Raw genomic sequence first — 22,940 nt, forward strand, 5'->3', positions numbered from 1 at the left:
CCATCAGGCCCCATTCCCGGATAAATACTCATTAGTGAACTAAGCAATAATTAAAATAACCAGAAGTACTTTTTCTGACCCGCCATAATGAATCAACATCATTTGAAACTGACTAAGTGGCTTTTGGTCTCTGCAGAAAAGAATCCAAAGTAGTTCTTCTCCGCAACGTCACAGTCCTGCCCGTGGCCTGGAGAATCACCAACCTGGAGCACCTGGGCGATGACTTCACCGTGTCCGTGATGCAGGGCACTATCCCCCCCAAGGCCGAGTACAGCCTGCACGTGCACTTCCAGCCCTCCAAGCCCAACAACATCAAGAAGGCGATTCGGTTGGAGGTGAGGCCTTATCCACCCTCAGGCTTGGTCATCAAATGTGTATACTTTGGGTTCCTTGACACACAGAGTATCACACACACTATCCATGCATACACGCTACCCACCCACACACACACAGCCAGGTCTCCCCCATCTAATCCCATTGGACAACCCTCAACCCACAATATCTTGCTCTGTACACACTGTAAGCTCCCTAAAGACAGTCCTGTGCATAGCTGATTTCCCAGTGCTAAGAATGGAGCCCTCAATCAATGCAGAGTGAATGAGTGAGTGAGTGAATGGATGAATGAATGAATGGATGAATGAATGGTGTTACCACCCCTAGGTGAGCATTACAATCCTGATTTCACACCCCAAACTCAGTCACCCCTCACATTCCTGTCTCCGAAAATGTCACCTCCACCCAGTTGCTCCCATAGATATCTAAGAACCATCCTTGATGTCCCCCTTTTCCTGATGGCCTCCCCTCCAACCTAGTCCCCCAACAAGTCTTGTCAACTGTCTCCCAATGTGTGTCCATCCACTTCTGTCTACACTGTGGCTACCACCCTTGTCCAGGCCGCCTGCAGTGTCTCTCCCCGGGACTTCTGCAGAGGCTTCCTGACTGGCCTCTCTCCTCACATTCCCCACAAGTGTCTGGAGAGTTCAGGAAAGTGTTAGTCATCCTCCTTCCTAACGCGCTCTGCTGCCTTCCAGCGCAGTGAGCATAAAGCCCAGGGTCCTGAGCCGCTTCGGAAGCCCTGCCTGCCTCTCTAGCTGTCCCTCACTCCACCCTGCTCTCACCCACTGGCTCCTGTCACCTGGTCTCTCAGCTTTTCCCTTGTCCTGAGGTTCTGTGGGGGGTTGGCTCCTGCTTTAGGCTCTGCTCAACAGTACTGCTTCTACAGGGTTCCTTTAATCATCACACCAAAGGGATCCCCTATCTGTGCAAGGACTCACCCTGACTGCTGTCCAGCGGAGCACTACCCCTTTCTTATGTTATTGTTTCTTTCTTTACTTTCTTTTGTGAATTCTGGTGGGGCGAGACCTCTTCTGACTTGTCCACTCTCTGTATTGGTGTCCTAGTTCTGCTCTAACAAAGGATGGCAAACTGAGTGGCTTAAAAGCGGAAGACAATTTGACTTTGGGTGAGGGGTATGCAACATAATCAAATGTCAAAATAATCTGGAGATGTTTTCTCTAAACATATGTACCCTGATTTATCAATGTCACCCCATTAAAATTAATTTTTAAAAATGTAAAAAAAAAATAACAACAAACAAACAACAGGTGCTAATTCTCTCACAGTTCTGGAGCTATAAGTCTGAGATCAAGGTGTCTTCAGGGCCCTGCTCCCTCTGACGGCTCTAGGGAAGACTCCTTCCTGGGCTCTTCCACCTGCTAGTGGCTCCAGGTGTTTCTTGACTGGTGGCTGCATCACTCCCATCTCTGCCTCCATGTTCACATGGTCTTCTCCTCTGCCGTGTCCTCTCCTTCTCTGTCTCTTATAAGGACACTTGTCATTGGATTTAGGATCCTTCCATTCAATCCAGGATGATTTCATCTCATAAACTTTAATTACATCTGCAAAGGCTTACTCTTTTTCCAAATAAAGTCACATTCACAGATTTCAAGGATTCAGACATGGATATACCTTTTGGGGGGCCATGATTCAACCCACTACCCCAACATATCCCAACATGTATAGCACAGTTCTGAATGTTGAAGGTACTCAGTGCATCTGTTGAATGAATGGATGAACAAATGCTATTGAGTTATGATGCTTGAATCAGTTCTGTAACAAGCTTCTCTTTGAATACCTCCAGGGACAAAAACCATACCAACACTTCAAGCATCCTGATCTTCCTTTGAACAGGTCTGACTGTTAATTCTCCCTTGGGTTGAGTTCAGATTCCTTCCTGTAATCTATATGCACATTAATCCTGTCTCTACCTTTTGGAAACAGTCAAGGGATCTAATCTCTCTTATTCCCTACCCGTGACAGTCCTTCAAATAGCTGAAAACATATATTGATAGATTTATTCAATCCACAAATGTATATGAGCCCAGAGTTGATAGTCAACATTTTTTTTTTTTAAGATAAGTGTTTATTGCATCTTGTATGTGCCTGGACTGGGCAAGCCCAGGATTTCAAACCAGGAACCTCAGTGTTTCAGATCGATGCTCTATCCACTGCGCCACCACAGACCAGGTGATAGTCAACATTTTTAACACTGGTCTCCACACAGACACAGATCTCTGCCCAGTGAACCAGGCCACATGGCAAGTGCAGGCTCCCAACTGTGCTGACTTCATCCTTTAGTTGCTGGATCATAGGAAGCCTGGTATCCCCATGGTGCGGGCGGGGGGAGGAGGCAGGAAGCAAGGGGAAGAGTCACTGTGACAGTGGTTCACTGACTGGTATGGAAACTGTTCTGTATTTTAACAACTGACGTCGTATTCCTGTGTGTTCCCCCCAAAGAAGACACAGTGGGTCTCCCCTCGGGCTCGCCAAAGTGGTCTAGGGCTTCCCTCCCCAGATTAGGTTCCTTCAGTATCTCCGTGAGGAAATGCTTTGTCTGGTGAACTCTTTTTTTTTTTAATTTGTGTAGCCCTTAAATTATCCTCCCTATTTTTTTCAATTATAAAATGTAAACCACCCCCAAGTGGGGAAGCAAAGGAAATAGAATGCTCCAGGTACTTGGTACCTGTCAGTAGGAAAGTACTGTTTAAACTCAGGAACTGATAATTCAAGTTCTTTGTCCCATTTTTCCTTCCTGCTACCTATCGGCCCTTGTTCTTGTCATCTCTGCCAGAAGGTAGGCAGCAAAAGGAAGAAGGCAAAACTGAAGTGGCTTCAGTTTGTCCTGAGACATTGGCAAAACGCTTGGTGAAAGAAAAGACGGAGCCTGACCGGGTGGTAGTGCAGTGAGTGGATAGAGCATAGGCCTGGGATGCAGAGAACCCAGGTTCAAAACCCCAAGGTCACTGGCTTGAACACGGGATCATAGGCATGAGCCCAAAGGTCGCTGGCCTGAAACCCAAGGTTGCTGGCTTGAGCATGGGGTCGCTGGCTCATCTGGAGCTCCCCCTCCCGGTCAAGGCACATCTGAGAAGCAATCAATGAACAACTAACATGCTGCAATGAAAAATTGACTCTCTCCCTTCCTGTCTGCCTGTCCCTGTCTATCCCCCTACTCCCCTCCCCCTCACTAAAGAAAAAAAAAAAAAGATGGAAACTCCTGAGTTAAAACTTGAGTTTGGTGACATTTCCGTCTTGGCACCCAAAGCACAAGTAATGGGGAGTGGTGACTTCAATTTTCAACTTGAGGCTTTAGAAGAGAGGCAGGTGCTCCCCAGGCAGATGCAAGAGAGCTGTGCCCACTGCCCTGCACCTGGACAAACGGACCCTCTATTGCCCTCTCACTAGTCTCATGGGTCAACAGTTGTGTCCAACTGACAGCTGACACCAGTTCAAATGTTTCTCAGGATAATAAAGGAGGGTTTATCACCAGGGATGACAACAGAAGGGGACAGTGAGCAACTTGAGCCTAGCAGGTCTTGCTTTTTCCCCCCAACTTTAATAGTAGCAATGTTCATGCAAATAAAGCATTTGAAATTTCCAAAAGAAAAATATTAAACACTTATTTTATATGAAAAATCTAGCACTTTCCCATATATTGAGCCAGAAACAAAGAACAGAACAATTCAGATTCATAAAATTAGTAGAGCAAAGATGATAAAGAATATACAAGGTTTCCACTTCCACCATCAGAAGAATGCTTTTCAGGTGTATTTTATTTAAAAGTTCTAAAGAATACTTTTCTGTAATGTATACTTGCAGCCCAAACTTCAGTAAGGTCGCAACAATCCTGCAAATAAATTAAACCCAGTAATTGGACAAGACAGAAAATGCAGTCTCTTTCCCCATTCTTAGGTTGATGGTCTACTCCAGCATTCCCCCAAAGGGTGTTATGAAGAACACTAATCCCACCAAATGCTCAAACACAAAAGTTGACTACATTTCAGAAGTATTCCTGTCACATCTCCTTCATGATTGCCACTGTATGTTACGCAGTTCAGGCTCGAAGCACCTCGTGGGTCTTGCTTGTACTGAAACTTTTCTCTCACCCGACAGGTTTTAGACCCAGGCAATCTGGTTGGCGTTGTTCAGATTGAAAACATCCTGGTCACTGCAGAGGCCTACGATGTTGCCGTGGACATCATCTTCCCCAAAGGTCTGTTGAGCCCTTCAAGGAAAGGGTGTTTAGAAGTCACATCTTTTAGTGTGGTATAGAGCAAGACTAATGGTTGTTGGGGGAGGAATAGTAATTTAATTTCAGTGAATAGTAGTGCAGGCCTCAGGGTGATGACTGCCACATTACTAGGAATCTCAATTTCTCCGACCGGAGATGACAGTGGGGGAGGGACCATGACTATAAAATTCACAGAACTCTTTTCTGAACAGTCTTCTGAGAGTGAGTACCTATCTTCCTGCCTGGATTAGTTTTCTATCACTACTGTAACAAATTACCACAAACTCTGTGGCTTAAAACAATAGAAATGTTTAATCTTACAGTTGCACCAATCAGAAAATCCAAAATGGATGTCACTGGACTACAATGAAGGGGTTGGCATGGCTGCATTCCTTTCCAGAAACTCTGGGCAAGAATCCATTTCCTTGCCTTTTCCAGTTTCTAGAAGCCACCCACATTCCTTGGCTCATGGCCCCATCTTCCATCTTCAAAACCAGGAATGTTGGGTCAAGCCCTTCCCATGCTGCCATCTGTCTGATTCTCCCATTTTTATCTCCCTCTTCTCCTTTTAAGGATTCTTATGGTTACATTGGGCCCTTCAGAGAATCCAGGATAATCTCCTTAATGTTCAAGTCAGATGATAAGCGACCCAAATTCCATCTGATACCTTATTCCCCATTGCTATGTAAACTAGCATATTGACAGGTTCCAGGAGTTGCGATTAGCATATCTTTGGGGCAGGAACAGCATTATTCTGCCACCACACTGCCTGACCACCCAGGTTAGATGCTCCCGTGAGCATGCACTTTCCCATTACCCCTCCTTTCTCTGATCGCTCACCTCCTCAGCAAGATTCACAGAACGTTAGAGCTACATGTTTGCCTAAATATCATTAGTCTAAAGTGCAAAGATATTTACGACAGCATTATTTATACTAATGGAAGATTGGAAATAACTCAAATGTCTATCAATAGTAGAATATTATTGTAAGAATAATATTGTAAATTATGGAACAGCCATACCGTGATGTATATTATGCAGCCATTAATATCACCTTTTTAATTATGTATAGAAATGCTTATGCTGCAATGCTAAGTAAAGTGATACAAATGTATATGTTATATGCCAACTCTGTATAGTATACACTTGATGCAAAAAATGTTTTTTAAATACTGGAAGTCTTAGCTAGTGGGAGACATAAAAAGGACGGCGTTCCTAAGATGGAAGCCAGGGGGAGCCACCCCGTCAAACTGGGCGCAAGAGCAGTGTCCGTTCTTCTCTAAGGTGCAATTCCAAGAGGTTTTTCTAACCATGGTGTTTTCAGAAAACAAATTCTATGAGCTTGTCATCATGGATTTTCCGTGTGAACTTCAGTGGGGCGTTCCCCTGCGTCTTGCTCCACACCCTCTCATCTCTCCCAACCTTTGCCCCTGGCCTCCGCAGGAACTGACGGAGGCATCGATTTTGGGATTGTGAAGGTCATGGAGGAGGCGAAGCAGCCCCTGCTACTGAAGAACCGTGGGAAATACGAGATCATGTACAGGTAACCTGAAAACCACTGGGCACGTGGTCATCTGCATCTGCTCGCATCAGGAGAAGAATGTGTCTGGGAGAGGAAAAGAGTAATTGAGAGCCTGACCAGGTGGTGGTGCAGTGGATAGAGAGTCAGACTAGGACGTGGAGGAACCAAGTTTGAAACCCCGAGGTCGCCAGCTTAAGAGCGGACTCATCTGGTTCGAGCAAGGCTCACCAGCTTGAGCCCAAGATTACTGGCTCGAGCAAGGGGTTACTCGGTCTGCTGGAGCCCCCCGGTCAAAGCACATATGAGAAAGCAATCAATGAACAACTAAGGTGCCGCAATGAAGAATTGATGCTTCTTGTCTCTCTCCCTTCCTGTCGGTCTATCCCTATCTGTCACCAAAAAAAAAGGGGGGGGAGGATAATTGAGGAAATCTTAAAATCTTAAGAACTATCTCTGCTTTCAACCTCTCCGGGTTTCAATGAATGGAACTCCAGCTGCTAAGAGAGCAGAGATTCTCACACTGCTTTCAACTCTGTGCCTTGATGGACCCGTAAGGGCCGTCTGAATGCCCCTGAGCTGCAGGTCTGGGGGTGGGGGAAGAGGCTGATTGGGAGAGGTGTGAGGAGGAGATCCTGGGATGGAGGGAGAGCCTGGAGGTGGGGGATTCCTGCCCTCCTTCAGTTTCTCTGTTTCACAACTTGGCATTCTACAGAAGACTTCATGTGAAGCAGAGATGTTTCCATTTTCTTTTTCAATTTTAAGAACCCCTGTGTTATGCTTTCCAAATGGCAGCCTGGTGGAATAAAGGTACAGCTTGTGCTCATCTCTTGCGATTAAAAATGAAACACTGAATAAGGGAGTTTCCTCAGAGAGGAAGGGGTGGGGCCAGGTAGAGGGAGGGAGCAGGTCACTCAGGCGGGGTCACACGACCCTCAGTGACAGTGCTGGCACCCATGGCCAAACGATTTCTGTGAAAGATCTTCCTTCCCCCAGAAGAATTCACAGTTGATAAAAGGACGTTCCCCCTTGCAGACTTGGAAGAATTGCAGTGTATTCATGTTAGTTTTATTTCAGCTCAGAGAATGCTAAAATTAGGTCCCATCACAATACTACTATTAGTTAGAACTGTGTATTGAAATAAATATAAATAAAAGCTTAACTAACCTAGAATAGCCTGACCTGTGATGGTGCAGTGGATAAAGCGTTGACTTGGAATGCTGAGGTCATGGGTTTGCAACCCCAGGCTTGCCTGGTCAAGGCACATACGAGAAGCTACTAGAAGTTGATGCTTCCTGCTCCCCCCCCCCTTCTCTCTCTCTCCTCTCTCCGAAATAAATAAATAAAATTGTTAAAAAATAAAAAAAAAAAAAAAAACCCACTAGAAGAAAGCCGCTGACATTTAAGAATTTATGCCGAAAGCAGTTGTGCCTTTTTGTGAATTCTGTTTCAGATTATGACAGGACATCAGCTCTGCTCTTAGGTTGCATGGAGGTCCCTCTCGGTTGGAGCCGGTGATGAGGGGTTTGTGCAGGGAGAGGAGGAAGCGTAGGCACCCTGCATGTAGCAGTGGTTGACCAGGTCTCCTGGGGCTGGGGATGACATTCGGGTCCCCACAGCAACTCCATGTGTCCCAGCTCAGTTTAAGTTCCTGCTCCTTCTCCAGTCCCCCTGTCATTCTCATGGTGTCTCACCTCACCCCCACTGGGCCATGACCTCCCTTTCTGAGTGTCTCTGTTGTATGGCTTCTGCCCCCTGCTTTCTCTTCTTTCTTAGATCCCCTGTCTTCTGCCTCCTCGTTCCTTGTGTGTGTGCTGCATTCAGTCTCAGAGAGGAGAGGGGGGGAGGGAGGGAGGGAGGGATGGAGGGAGGGAGGAAGGGAGGGAGAGATGAATTAATGTACTGGGGTCCTCAGGTCACAACAGTCTCAGCATATAACGTTTCAAGTTTACAACGCTCACTCCCATAAAAACTTTAAAAAATTGAAGGAATTTTTTTTACACTCATTTTTTTGTCATTTTTTTTCTGTTACTACAGTACAGTGTATAGTATAGCATATTTATGTCCTTTTCCTTTTTTTGTGGCTTAGTTGTGTTTTTATGTTCTTGATTATGATTTTTATAACCGTGTTAAGATAGGTAAGTGACTTAGGCTAGGGTGTGTTTCAACTTACACAAAATTGGGGTTATGTCACTATTGTAGAAATAGAACTGTGTTGGATCCTGAGGACCCTCTGTAGTTGATCCTTACCCAGCCTCAAGTGTCCCTGCTGGACAGAGATCTTCTGCAAGGACACCTCTTGACCATAGGCTAGAGATGGCTGTCTTTGCCTCAAGCATCGATCCCTGGCCCAGTGAGTCGGGCTAAGGAGGGCTGGTCACAGGGTACAACGCACAGTGGACTCTGCTAGGCACAGTAGTTAAACACCCAGAGACGTGGCAGGCACTTAGCAGTCTCCAGTATCTTGGGTTCCCCGAATAATGACTTACACTTACCTTTATTCTTGTCTTTCAGCTTTTATGTGGACCCTGTAGGGAGTCCAGTGAGCAATATAAAGTCTATGGTCTCATTCCAACCCAAGAAAGGGTCACTGACCACAACAGAAAAGCCCACAAATGTCCACGTGATATTCCATACCAAAAAGGAAGTGAAGATAGAGCACCAGCCCGTCCTGCGTTGTCAGGTAGGGGAGCTCAAAGGGAGGGCCCTGGCAGGGCTGTAAGGCTCGTGTTAAAAAGAAGAGTACATGTTCTAACCCACACTCCAAGGGGGAAAAGAGGGCTGGCCTGGGTGGAACCAGAGAGGATGCACCAGGGTTTGGAATCCAACTAGCAAACACAGGTAGGTCACGTGGGAGGTATGCAAAGTCATCAGAAATTGAGAGCACCAGAGAAGAAATGTGGGTGCTGGTCTTTGGGGAGCACCAGAGGCAAGGAAGCTGAGTTTAGTCCTCGAGTGCAAAGGAAAAGTGGGGAAGTGAATACAGGAGCCAAGCTGGTCTATGTCAGAGATTTTCAACTGGTGTGCCACAAGAATTTTTTTTTTTTTTTTTGTATTTTTCTGAAGTTGGAAACGAGGAGGCAGTCAGACAGACTCCCGCATGCGCCCAACTGGGATCCACCCGGCATGCCCACCAGGGGGCGATGCTCTGCCCATCTGGGGCATTGCTCTGTTGCAACCAGGGCCATTCTAGCGCCTGAGGCAGAGGCCATAGAGCCATCCTCAGCGCCCGGGCCAACTTTGCTCCAATGGAGCCTTGGCTACGGGAGGGGAAGAGAGAGACAGAGAGGAAGGAGAGGGGGAGGGGTGGAGAAGCAAATGGGCACTTCTCCTGTGTGCCCTGGCCAGGAATCGAACCTGGGACTCCTGCACGCCAGGCCGACACTCTACCACTGAGCCATCCAGCCAGGGCCCAGCAAGAATTTTTAATGCATGCAATACCTGACTACTTAAGGGCACTGACTTCTTTTCCCTTAGATTGTCAAATTAAAAAGATGACAACATAACAGATGATGTGTTGTGGAATTGTGCACCTGAAACCTATATAATTTTGTTAACCAGTGTCACCTCAATAAGTTCAGTAAGAAAGAAAAAGAAAATAAATAAAAAGTTTAATAATGAGCTTTAAAAAATGACAAAAGTCAATACACAATAGACATCCAGTGTGAATGAATCACAAATTATACCTGTGTGGGTTTTTTTTGTCAAATCTGCAAAAATAGAAAACATATTTTTGGTGTGCTGCTGAATTTTAGTAATTAGTTTATGTGCGCAGGTTTAAAAGCGCTGGTCTATGTTAACCCATGCCTGGTACATAATAAGTTTTATGTTAGTATTTGCTAATACTGTTGATGCAATACTGTAAAGAAAATGAAGTGAACTTAGCTTCATGTCAATGATGAAAATGGGACATGAATTGTGGAGCTGCACCAGTGGCTGACGTCTTCCCCATCCTTCCCTTTCTAGGTCATTGAGCCCAATATCGCAGAAGGACGTGAAATCATCGCCAGCATCCCAATTAAGTTTTCTGTGAATGCAGTGTTCTCCAAATACAACATCAGCCCTTCCTCCATCCTGAACTTTGGGGCTTTGATCTGTGGCACTCGTAAAAGCACCGTCTTCACCATAGAAAATCAAGGTGTTATTGACTTCAAGTATGTCCTTTATAGGATGACAGGGGAGAGCTCCAGTCAACAAAAGAAAGTGTAAGACCAGCATTTGCTCAACTCATGCCATTCCCTGGTTAATTAGTGCTTTATAGTTTACAAAGAGCTTTCATATATTTTATCTAAATTCACCCAATTTCCTGTTGTGGGTGGGGTCATTACAAAATGACTCATCCAAGATTATGCAAGAAATCACCAGTAGAACTCAGTTCTGAACCCACATCTCTGACTCTAGATTTCACATGCATTCTAATTAATTGAGTTTCTAATTAATTAAAATTGTTCTATTAATTTAAAATTGACTTTCTAACAAATTTGGTTTAAATCAGATATGCAGATATCTTCCCATTGTTTGTAATTGTTTTATGTTTTTGTGGAGATCTCTTCTTTCATTTTAGCAAAGTTTTAATGTATTAAGAGATGTTTGGTTGTACTGTCTAAAACCTCTTTCTTCCATGTTTCATTTTAACCTAATTTTAAATTTATTTTATAGGAATTTATTATGTTAATTTATAGATATTATATAATGATATTTTGCTTTAAATTGTTTTTAATTTATTTTTCATTTTAGCATGCACAGATTTATGCAGAACACTCAAACAATGATAGAACTTCAGTTGTTGTGGTCATTAAGCAAGTGAATGCTCAAATATATAAATCTCTCAAAAGTTTAAGATTACACTTCAAATACATTTGAAAATTTGGGGGGAAGTAACTTCTAGGCAAACTAATTATTGAGTAAACTAGCTTCAAGTGAAGTGAACAGTTACCAAAATCTGTGTTTATGCTATTGCTTAAACTAAGTCTAAAAGCACCATGACTAGAAGTGTGAAGAAAAAGGACAGAATTTAATCTATTTGCCATTTCATTTTGGGTAAAAAAAATTGATGTCTACAAATAATTTCTAGGCATTGTTTTCTAATGAACTCAAGAAAACATTTAAAAATTAGTACTTTCTTACAGTAATGTTCAATGTCCTTATGAATCACATGTAATAAGTACAATTATTGCATAATCTTCTCACAATTGTTAAATGAGTTTAGCTAATGATAAATGCTGACTGTGCTACCCCAATGCCTTCTGAGACAAAGAAGGGCTCTTCCCCCATACCTAGGAGAAGGGACCTAGCAAGCTGACAGGCAGGTGGTATTCGATGCACCAACCTAACCTAAAGGTGTATGTACTCTTGCTTCTTCCATCAGAGTCAGCCATATTAGGCATGCGAGGTCCCGGGAAAGCGAGAGCTTCTACAAGGCCAGCACTTCCAAAGCAACCAAGTTCTCTGAGTCTGTTCAGAAAGAATTAAACGTCACTGGCCAGGTGAGTGTCCTTTCCCTTGTTCACAGAAACCCTGTAAGGCCACTTTCAACTAGTTCTTGCAACAGATGCCTTTGTAGGATAGCAGGACTTGACTCTACTGTGGCAGAAATAATAAATAGTTATGGTGAAGTATCACTTTCACGTTAAGACAAGGTGTTATGACTTTTAATTTGAATATCCTCTTCTGCTTTAAAACCTTCATTGGCTCCTCACTGCCTTAAAATTAAATTTCAACTCTCTCCTCTCTCTCTCTCTCTCTCTCTCTTTCTCTCTCTCCATATATATATATATGGTATGTAAGGTATAGTAAGGTATATAAGGTCTACCGGAAAGTTCTGTCCGTTTTTGGAATAAAACAAAATACAAATTTTTCTTACCGTCAATAAACTTTATTAAATAATATAATTGCCATTATTATTAATGATTCCTTGCCAGCATCAGGGCAATTTGTATATCCCATTTTTGAAAAATGTTTTATCTTTTGATGCGAAAAATTGAACCAGTGCTTGTTTGATATCTTCTTCATTTTTGAATTTTTTGCCCTTCAAAAAATTTTGTAAGGACAAAAACAAGTGATAGTCGGAGGGTGCTAAGTCCGGGGAATATGGTGGATGCGACAGACATGCTTCTGTAGCATTTCTTCCTTGTTGAAATTCGTAAAAATTACAGTGGCGTAAATGAACTTTATCAGTAGCCATGGGTATACTATCGCTTCACACATAAGACTAACATGAATCAACTTTGTTTTAGTTAATTTGCTACGTCAGTATGTATACATTAAGTGATAAAAATAGAGAGGCACACATGTGCCAAATAAACATGTGCTTACGTGTCGAAACTTGTTGTGATAGAAACGGACAGAACTTTCTGGTAGACTATATATATATATATATTGTATTTTTCCTAAGTTAGAAGCAGGGAGGCAGTCAGACAGACTTCTGCATGTGCCTGACCACCTGGCATGCCCACCAGGGGGCAATGCTCTGCCTATCTGGGGCATTGCTCTATTGCAGGCCAAGCCATTCTAGCGCCTGAGGCAGAGGCCATGAAGTCATCCTCAGCACCTGGGCCAACTTTGCTCCATTGAAGTGTTGGCTGCAGGAGGGGAAGAGAGAGATAGAGAGGAAGGAGAGGAGGAAGAGTGGAGAAGCAGATGGGTGCTTCTACTGTGTGCCCTGACCGGGAATCGAACACAGGACTTCTACATGCCAGGCAGAAACTCTACTGCTGAGCCAACCAGCCAGGGCCTCTTCATATGTATTTTAATTAACAGTCTTTTGTTTGTAAGAAACAGAAGCCTAATTTGACTGGCTTAAAATAAGAGGAAATGCAAAGATTTCTGTAAGATAGAGTAGATATATACTGCTCACAAAAATTAGGGGATATTTCAAAATGAATATGAAGCAATAAAAAAAGAAGCATTTAATTTTTTTATTAAACAAGAACATCAGAAAAGCAAATGACAAGTCAAAGAAAGTTGTTCAATTATGCAAATGAGATGCAAAATCAACTTTTATTTCATTGGTGAAAATGCACTCTACAAAAGGCTGAAAGTTCTGGAGTATCTTCACGTTTCCTGATCCCCTAATTTTTGTGAGTAGTGTCCTTGTCTCTATTCTTCCCAATCAAGTCCAGCTAAAAACCTTGGACATGGTGTATAAAACAAGTGGAGGGGGAAAAGTCAGGCCAGCTAGGTCCGTGGGACCCAGTGAGGCTCATGGAAGCGAGTTCCCTGAGTTCCTTTTGCCTCATATATCTCTTCTGGGCACTGAAGGAGCCAGCAGTCCAGAAATACCATCAGGCACAGACTGAAAAAGCCTCTGACCGAAGCCTGCTTCCCCAGCCAAAGGACCAGGAAAAGAGCAGCCTAGCAAGAGAGAAAACTTCAGAGAACTGTTGTATTACAGTTAAACATGACAGAAGATCTGTGATCCACTGCACCATTGTTAGCAGAGGGCAGTGGGAAGACTTGCACCCTGTCCAGGCTGTAATGAGAAGCACCAGCTCCTTGCCAGAATGGTGTCCTGAGAATGCTCAATAGGTAGCTAGGATTTCCATTACCCACCACTACCTCCACCATTGTTAGTGGAGACACCACACAGGAGCCTGGAATTTCACCTTAACCCAGTGGTGATGAGATGTTCCTTCACTCCCCCACCCCCAGGGGAGCTCCCTACCCCATGGCATCAACAGAACAGTAAGGAAGCACGCCTCCTCTTCCTCCTCTTCCTCCCCTTCCTCCTCCTCCTCCTTCTCCTCCTCCTCCTCCTCTTCTTCTTCCTCCTCCTCCTCCTCCTCTTCCTCTTCCTCCTCCTCCTCCTCCTTCTCCTCTTTCTTTTCCTCCTCCTCCTCTTCCTCCTCTTCCTCTTCCTCCTCCTCCTCCTCTTCCTCCTTCTCCTCCTCCTCTTCCTCCTCCTCCTCTTCCTCCTCCTCTTCCTCCTCTTCCTCTTCCTCCTCCTCCTCTTCCTCCTTCTCCTCTTCCTCTTCCTCCTCTTCCTCCTTCTCCTCTTTCTCTTCCTCCTCCTCCTCTTCCTCCTCCTCCTCCTCCTTGCCAGGGAGGTGTCAGTTGAGGACTGGTGGCAAGCTGGAACTCACACCCTTGCCTGGCAGTAAGAAGTTTGTGCAAGGAATCTGGACTACCACCCCTTCCTGGAAGTCACAAGGCAGTGCCTCGCACTTCCCCGGCCAGAGTGGTGTCAGAGAAAGCCTGGCCAAAGGCAAGGTCCAGAGTCTCCTGCTATACTACCACAAATGTCTAGGTTGCAGCTGAAACCCTCTTGTCATACCAAGAACCAGGAAGATCTCAAACTGAATGAAAATCGACAATCAATAGATGCCTACACTGGGATGACAGAGAACAAAGTTGTTAAAGCAGCTGATGTAAAAATGTTGCAGAGTAATCACACACTCGGAACTAATGAAACCACACAGGAAGTCTCAGCAAAGAAAGAGAAGACATAAATAAGAACCAAATGGAAACTTTGGAATTGAAAAACATAAATAACCAAAATTCTAATTTTTTTTTTTTTTTTAATTTTCTGAAGCTGGAAACGGGGAGAGACAGTCAGACAGATTCCCGCATGCGCCTGACCGGGATCCACCCGGCACGCCCACCAGGGGGCGATGCTCTGCCCCTCCAGGGCGTCGCTCTGTTGCAACCAGAGCCACTCTAGCACCTGGGGCAGAGGCCAAGGAGCCATCCCCAGCGCCCAGGCCATCTTTGCTGGGCGCTTCTCCTGTGTGCCCTGGCCGGGAATCGAACCTGGGACTTCTGCACGCCAGGCCGATGCTCTACCACTGAGCCAACCGGCCAGGGCCCAAAATTCTAAATTTAATGCAGGACCTCAACAACAGAATGGAAGAGAGATTCCCACCTGGAAACGTGTCGCACGATGTAGAACACGTCTGTCCCCCAAAACCCCCACTCAATCACGATGGGTCAAAGTGCACGTTCTCTCTGGGCTTCACCTGAGACCTTGCTGAGAAAGAAGCACTGAGAGAGGCCATCCCTGAAGGCCCCCCAGGTCCTCCCTCCCTCCAGGAGAGGAGCCGGAGCCCAGAGAAAGCCTCTGGGGAGCCCCCAGCTGTCCCTCATAACTCTGGAGGAACGGCTCAGACCCTGCCACCCACCTGCCTCCATCCCTCCCACAGTCACACTGTTTCCTGCAGGTTCGCTTCACCCACGGCATGTTCACCGTGTACCCTGTGTTTGGCTTCATCCCTCCCGGAGGAATGCAGGCCATCACCGTTGACTGCCTGGCTGACCCGGTGGGAAGGTGTGAGGAGTTTATGGCTATCGATATCTCTGATCGAGACCCAACAGACCATCCTGCTGGCATTCCTTACAGCCTGCTGGCTGAAGCCTGTCTCCCAGGTGCTGAAAGACCCTCCTCTGTAACCACCCACCCCCGTGCACATGTCTAGCAAACATAGCTGGGCTGCTACCTTTGGGTCCTTAGAACTTTCACTAGTGTCATCAGCCATGTTTTTCCTTAAAGACTTGCAAGGTATGCACACCTGGAAGAGGATGTGCTTCCTGCGCTTGGTCCTGGATTCTCAGATAACTGATATTCTCTGGGAATCATGGTGCGATGGGATATGGCACAAGTCCCGGGAACACAGAATCTTGCTGGGGGCCAGATCACTCCCCGTGGGCAGCATATACATACAGAACAAGGGTCAGTGACTGAGCGTGCTATAATTTTAACCCAGCAAGATCTCGGATGAAGCACGGAGAACTTTTGCGTTGGCTCTAGTCCCCCTGTAGCCTTGCACGAAAGTCAGCCAAATGCTTTTTCCTTTTTTAATCCCACCCCAGATCCTAGGTCTTACCCCGCCTTAACATTGGGAGGAAAAGTGGGGGACCTGGTGACCCACAAGAGCGGTCCCCAAGAAGTTAGAACATGTCCCATCACTCCCACCGCACCTCTCCCCTATGTCTGTCCTCTGTCCGAACCCACACCTCCACATGAGGAATCAGAGAAGTAGGGGCTCGGCCATCAGCCTCGTCTCACTGCCTTCCCTCCACTCCCCAGCCTTCGTGACTGACAACAATGCCTTGATATTTGAGGAGCACCAGATCTGTAGCAGCACCAACCTGTACCACATGCTGCAGATCACAGGGAGCGGGGGGCTGTTTGTGGAGGATGAAAACAAGTTCATCTTCAGCAGTGTCCTAGTGGGCCATCAGGCCAAGGCTCGATTCAAGATCAGCAACATTGGGAAGATCGCCTGTGATGTCAACATTGTAGTTAAGCCTATCTCCAACAAGGTAAGCAGCCCCACTCGGCCCCGCCCCCCCCCATGGTTGGCAGGAAGCTGGGAAGAGGACTCTTAGTAACCCCTGCTCTGGAGCCTCTACACAGCTGTGGGGGTTAGCTGGCACTCAGGCCCTGCTGGAGGTTATGGGAGGGAACTGGGCAGACTTCCCTGGCCAAGAGCCATGCATTTGTCCCAGTGTGTGTCTCCTCTGGGTACCTCTGTGATACATGGTTGACAGGAATGAACAACTCAGTCACCCATTAGACATTCCCAGTGTGCCTACACTGGACATGGCATTGTGGGGAGAGCCAAGATGAGCGCCCGCTCAGACAGGCTGCCTCCAATCACACGGTCATCTGGTAAAGGCGATTTGGGGGATGTCACGTTATAAGGATAAGGCAAAATGATGAGCATTTATTGAGCCCCTATTGTATGCTAGGCACTATGCTAAATGATTTACATTTATTGCCTCATTTCATCCTTACAACTAGTTTGTATCACAGACTTTGCATTATTATCCCCATTTTACAGTTAGGGAAATTGAGGTTCAGAAAAACTAAATTCTTTCTCTAAGCCCCAGAGCCGAGAAATATAAGGCTAGGATTAAAGCCAAGCTTTATTTGCATACATGGGAAATAACAGGTGCCTCTCAGAGTCCACCAGACTCAGAACTGCATCCCGCTCTGAGTCAGACATGCTGAGGTCCTCTTTCCTCACAGTGGATGGGAACTTCAGGGTGCCGGGAGGGAAGGCTGAGTCGACAGGTTTCCATTCGGATGGGTTACAAATACCACCTAGTCTTATCTCATCTGCTCAGTTATCTGCCCAAAAGTGGCATCTTGGCCCGGATGGTCCTTGTGCTCCAGAGCTGGCATTGTTCACACGGCTGATGGTGGCAGGGAGATCACCCAGAGGGCAGGCCCCACCCAGAGCCAAGACTGGAACATGCAGAGCAGGGGGCTGTCACCCACTGCGGAGGGGCGGGCTGTGAGAGACTGATTTCTTATAGGACTTCCTTCAAGCCCTGGTGCCACCCAGTCCTTACTCTCTGACCTCATTGGAGACACAAAGAGACAGCTTTCTTCCTATTTTGTACTAAAAACATTAAAAAGTTAGGAGGCCTGTTTTTGTTTTGTTTTGTTTTTGAGAGAGAGAAAGACAGACAGGAAGGGAGAGAGATGAGAAGCATTAACTCACAGTCACAGCACCTTAGTTGTTCATTGATTGCTTCTCATATGTGCCTTGACCCGGGGTGGGGCAGGGGCGGGGTGGGGGCTCCAGCTGAGCCAGTCACCCTTTCCTCAAACCAGCAAACTTGGGCTCAAGCCACCAACCATGTTCCCACACTCAAGCCGGTGACCCCACACTCAAGCTGGATGAGCCCACGCTCAAGTCGGCAACCACGGGATTTTGAACCTGGGACCTCAGCATCCCAGGTCGATGCTCTATCCATTGTGCCACTACCAATCTGGCTGGGGAAGCTTTATTTCTAAACAAAGATAGGTTTCTAACAGGGGATCTGCAGACATTATATGTTCTCCCCTACCCTAATTTGCAGACTGTCCATTGGAAAGAACAAAGAAAACTTAGTGCCCTCAGGTTAAGAACAAGAGGAAATGGTCAGTCTTAAATCCACCTGCCTCTCATGAGAATAAAATATCCCTTTGTGGCCATGCCTGGGGTTCTATAGTCTTCCCAAAACACTGCCACGAGACGGGAACAGGTCAAGTGTGCAGGAGGGGCTAGGTCAAGCTCTGGGAGTTGCAAGGAGCAGAAACCCACTCAGGACAGCCCAAACCAAGGTTTGCTGCAATGAGTCAGAGCCCTCAGGACGCACCATGCAGCCTGTGGGACTGGAACTGTCACCTGGAATAGAATGTGCAGACCAGTCGAGGCTCTGTCCATCCTCCAGGGACCACGGGTTTTTCACTCCCACTGTCTCTGTTCCACTCCCTCGTCTGGCTTCCACTTCAGCTCCACTTCAGCAACCCCCAGAGGTCTCTGGGCATCTTAATTTAGTCCAGAGAAACAGACAGTCAGAGATGGCTAGCTAAGAGCTGGATTAGTTCATCCACGTGAGTCAAAGCTCACAGGTGTAGCCAAGTCTGGCTAGTTATTGCTCAGAGATAAGTCCCAGAGTATCCAGGCTGCTGCTCCCAAGGGCGTGACTACGCAGGCAATGGAACATGTTTACTGCAGAGCTCAGAGGGGGGAGATTTCACAGCGGAGGCAACAGAGATAAGCAGCAAGCCCTGTGTCGATGCAAAGTAGCTAGTTACACACACGCTGGTTTCTGTCCCCCCCCCCCCCACTCACCAGGTCGTTGCCCGCATCACTGACATCTTTGAAGTGGAACCCAACAAGATGTGTATTGCCAGTCGTTCACATGCCTTCGCCACGGTGTCCTTCATCCCCCAGACCATGCAGACTTACCAGTGCATCTTCGAGGCTACCTTGGACGGCTTGCCCAGGTACCAGCTCCCCTGAAGCCTCTCCTGCTGCAGGGCTACAGGCCACGCTCAATGAAACGTCATTCCTGCGATGCCAGGCTGACAGGCCCCATCCCCCTGTCTCCCGCAGCAACCTGACCAAGAACCGAAGCCTCGTGTTTGACATCGTCGGAGAGGGGAACCTCCCTCAAGTGATCATCGTGCGGCCAGTTCTCCATAACCAGTATGGAAACCCCCTGCTCCTATTTAAGAGGCTTCTCCTTGGTCGTTCAGACAAACTACCTCTCATCCTCAAGAACAACGGCACTATCTCTGCCAAGGTACCGCTGGAGGGGGCCGCATGGGGTGGAAGGCGAGAAGAATCATTCAGAAGTAAGACCTCTGACATCGGAGTCCCTGCCATCCCTAATTGATGAGGACTTCTTTGATGTTCCTCAGACATTAACCTGTGTAAGACGTGGGACATGCAGAGGAAAATCAGGCATGGCCTCTACCCTCAAGGAGTGTCAGAAAGAAGCTTACACGGTGCACTAATAATTACAGTGTGGGGCAGTGTCCAGTGATATACACCACGCTTAGAGGGTAGGGCTATGCGTATTCTTAGTGTCTTCATTATTTTTTTTATGATGAACATTGCATTTACAATAAGGAAAAAAAAAAAAACCTCATTAGGAGTGAGAGTTGTAACATCTATAGGGACTTCTGGATCAGCAATTAAATTGTTTTAATTTTTTTTTAAATATTCTGCTTTCCATTGTTACTGCTGAGATGCCAGCTTTAAGTCTGCAATGTTCTTTTAAAGTAATCTTTTCCCTGTGACTGTGTTTGACATTTTCACTCTGTATTTGTTTTCTGCTGCTTCCCTGTTACATGTCTAGGTATGGAGTTCTTGTCATTTATCCTTCTTGAAATTCACCAGATTTCTTGATTCTGCAATTGATGTCTTAAATTGGTTTTGGAAAGTTCCTAGACATGTCTTTAAATATTGCTTTTTCCCATTCTGTTCCATCTCTCCTCCTGGGAAGCCAATTAAACATACGGAAGCCCATCTCACTATGTCCTCTGTGTCTTGCAACCTCACTGTATTTCCATCCGTTTTTCTCGGGATTTCCTTGTGCAGAATTTCTTTTGAGCTTTCTTCAGGTTATGAACTCTCCCTTTAACTATAGTTAATCTGCTTTTAACCTTTCCATTAAGTTCTTATTATATTTTTCAGTTCTAGAATTTCTATTAGGTTGTTTTTCAAATCTACATAATCAGTTTTTTATCATTTCTAGTTTTATGCTGAAATTATCAGTCTTAGTTTTATATTTCTTGAGTACAGTAATCACAGCCTTTCTTTCTTTCTTTCTTTCTTTATTTTTTGCAATCTATACCTGATAATTCCAAAATCTGAAGTTTCTGTGGGTCTGTTTCTGATATTTGCTATTTCTGCTCATTTTTTACCATGTTGTCATCTTTGATCATGTGTTGGGTGTTACATTTGAAAAGCTATTTTAAAATAATCAGACTAAGGATGATGTTATTTTTCTTTTTTTTTTTCCTTTTTTTTTTTTTGGTATTTTTCCGAAGCTGGAAACGGGGAGGCAGTCAGACAGACTCCCGCATGCGCCCGACCAGGATCCACCCGGCATGCCCACCAAGGGGCGATGCTCTGCCCATCTTGGGGTGTCACTCTGCCACAATCAGAGCCATTCTAGCGCCTGAGGCAGAGGCCACAGAGCCATCCTCAGCTCCCGGGCAAACTTTGCTCCAGTGGAGCCTTGGCTGCGGGAGGGGAAGAGAGAGACAGAGAGGAAGGAGAGGGGGAGGGTGGAGAAGCAGATGGGCGCTTCTCCTGTGTGCCCTGGCCGGGAATCGAACCCGGGACTCCTGCACGCCAGGCCGACGCTCTACCACTGAGCCAACCGGCCAGAGCTGATGTTATTTTTCTTGAGAGACAATTTTCATTCATTTCTACCTGGCATTGGAAATCGGGGCCACCTTAAACTGGTTTTAGGGCTTGCGATTTTTCTGGATTACACAGATGACTCAGGGCAAGATTGCTACCCTTGAGAGAGCTGGCTTATATCCAGCCTACCTTTTGTCTTATTGTGTAGACCAGTGGTCTCCAACCTTTTTTGGGCCACAGACTGGTTTAATGTCAGAAAATATTTTCACGAACCGGCCTTTAGGGTGGGACAGATAAATGTATCACGTGACCGAGACAAGCATCAAGAGTGAGTCTTAGACGGATGTAACAGAGGGAATCTGGTCATTTTTAAAAAATAAAACATCGTTCAGACTTAAATATAAATAAAATGGAAATAATGTAAGTTATTTATTCTTTCTTTGCGGACCGGTACCAAATGGCCCACGGACCGGTAGTGGTCCACAGCCCCGGAGGTTGAGGACCACTGGTGTAGACCATTGGGGTCCCAGTGTAGAGCAAATAAAGCATTCTCGTCCTTCACAGGACTTTTGCCCTCTTAGCACCGAGAGACCATCAGAAGCACAGTCCACCTCCCCTCTGCCTCTTCCAATGCCCATGCCCCCAATCAAACAGCCAGAGAGTTAGGCTGCCCTTTCTGGATTTCCACATGCTCCCAAATCTGGGTCTGCTTACTCTTCACTATCTTCTTAGCTCTCTGATGCTTTTAGAATTTGATTGTTGTTGCCTTGCATTTTGTTGTTGTTGTCTTGAGTCCAAGTATACCATTACCCTCTGTTGTTTCAATTATTATGTTATTACAGATGTTTTAGCATGTACTTTAGTGAATTCCTGCCCACCCGCTCCCCATTTTTCTAACTTTGCTTAACAGTTTTTGCATATAAGGTCTCTCAGATTAACTTTAGACATCATTTTATAATGTTCTGCAAAAGGTTCACTGGGAATCCTATGAATCCTTTGGGAAGAATTTCTACTCTTAGAGTATTTAGGCTCTCCACCAGGAACAACATTTAGGATTCCTACCCTTTTATTTAGTTCTTTTATATCAATATTTTTTCATATGATTCCTACATATGGTTTCTTATTCACGTTATTTCTAAATATGTCATGTGTTTTTTTATCTCAGGTGCTTCCTATATGATGTCGCTATTCCTATTTTGTGCATCACTTTTTCCATTGTTCTATCTTGTTCACGATGTTCATGGCGGTGCCAGCATTACCATCTTCTAAAAATGCTGAAATCTCATACCTAATATCAGTATAGGATTTTAGTTTTTTAAATCAGATCCATGGCTTCCAGTGGGTGGAAAACACTCCTTCTCTCCAAGTAGGTCGGATGCCCAGCTTGGTTCCACTCTTATCTTGGTAGGATACTCCCCATGACTCTCAGGCAGCTCAGGCACCAGCACCCAGGAGACACTGGTTTTTAGAAACTCATATTCATGCAACCCGTCCTAGAATGACAAATATTCATTTTCATCTCATTAGTCTAGAGTATATTTACAACTACCTCTGTCAGTGACAGAGGCTTTGGCAACCCCATGTTGACACTACTTAGCTGGGTGATCTGGAAAGTCACCTGTATTCTCTGGGCCTCCTCCTCATTTCAATAACAGGAGCTGAACTAAATTTTCTTTTTTTTCTCTCTAAGTCTAATATTTATTATATCTCCCTCTTAATAAGAAGCAAAAAATTTGGCACCAGTCACAATGGCTTTTTGGGTACTTCCCAAACAGCACAGTCGCTCCCTCTATCCCCCAAACCCAGGAGCAGTGTGTCAGTGTAACACCAGTCCCGCCTTCCTTCTCCAGCTGCATGTCGACCTGCAGGACCAACTAGGAGTCTTCTCCCTGAAAGGGAGGCCCACTACCTCCTACATCTACATCACAGAGGAAAACAGGCCCCATGAGAAAGGTAACCTGAAGAAGAGGAACTTCTAAGGTCAATGGGACCCAGTAACTAGGAGTTTTTTTGTTTTTTTGTTTTTGTATTTTTCTGAAGCTGGAAACAGGGAGAGACAGTCAGACAGACTCCCGCATGCGCCCGACCGGGATCCACCCGGCACGCCCACCAGGGGGCGACGCTCTGCCCACCAGGGGGCGATGCTCTGCCCCTCCGGGGCGTCGCTCTGCCGTGACCAGAGCCACTCTAGCGCCTGGGGCAGAGGCCAAGAAGCCATCCCCAGTGCCTGTGCCATCTTTGCTCCAATGGAGCCTTGGCTGCA

At 45.8% G+C, this 22,940-nt stretch overlaps 1 protein-coding gene across 2 annotated transcripts in view; it reads left to right on the forward strand.

The window, feature by feature from the left end:
- Positions 1-22,940, forward strand: part of HYDIN (HYDIN axonemal central pair apparatus protein) — a 395,035-nt gene that overhangs the window by 331,583 nt on the left and 40,512 nt on the right. For both annotated transcript variants that reach the window (XM_066348740.1, XM_066348741.1), the window contains exons 52-62: positions 137-335; positions 4,453-4,552; positions 6,014-6,113; positions 8,604-8,772; positions 10,056-10,294; positions 11,458-11,575; positions 15,245-15,449; positions 16,111-16,346; positions 18,656-18,807; positions 18,917-19,106; positions 22,528-22,630. In XM_066348740.1, coding sequence (XP_066204837.1) covers positions 137-335; positions 4,453-4,552; positions 6,014-6,113; positions 8,604-8,772; positions 10,056-10,294; positions 11,458-11,575; positions 15,245-15,449; positions 16,111-16,346; positions 18,656-18,807; positions 18,917-19,106; positions 22,528-22,630 — 1,811 coding nt within the window. The remainder of the gene's footprint in view (positions 1-136; positions 336-4,452; positions 4,553-6,013; positions 6,114-8,603; positions 8,773-10,055; positions 10,295-11,457; positions 11,576-15,244; positions 15,450-16,110; positions 16,347-18,655; positions 18,808-18,916; positions 19,107-22,527; positions 22,631-22,940) is intronic.

The sequence above is a fragment of the Saccopteryx leptura genome, chromosome 9 (assembly GCF_036850995.1).
Source record: "Saccopteryx leptura isolate mSacLep1 chromosome 9, mSacLep1_pri_phased_curated, whole genome shotgun sequence".
NCBI lineage: Eukaryota > Metazoa > Chordata > Mammalia > Chiroptera > Emballonuridae > Saccopteryx > Saccopteryx leptura.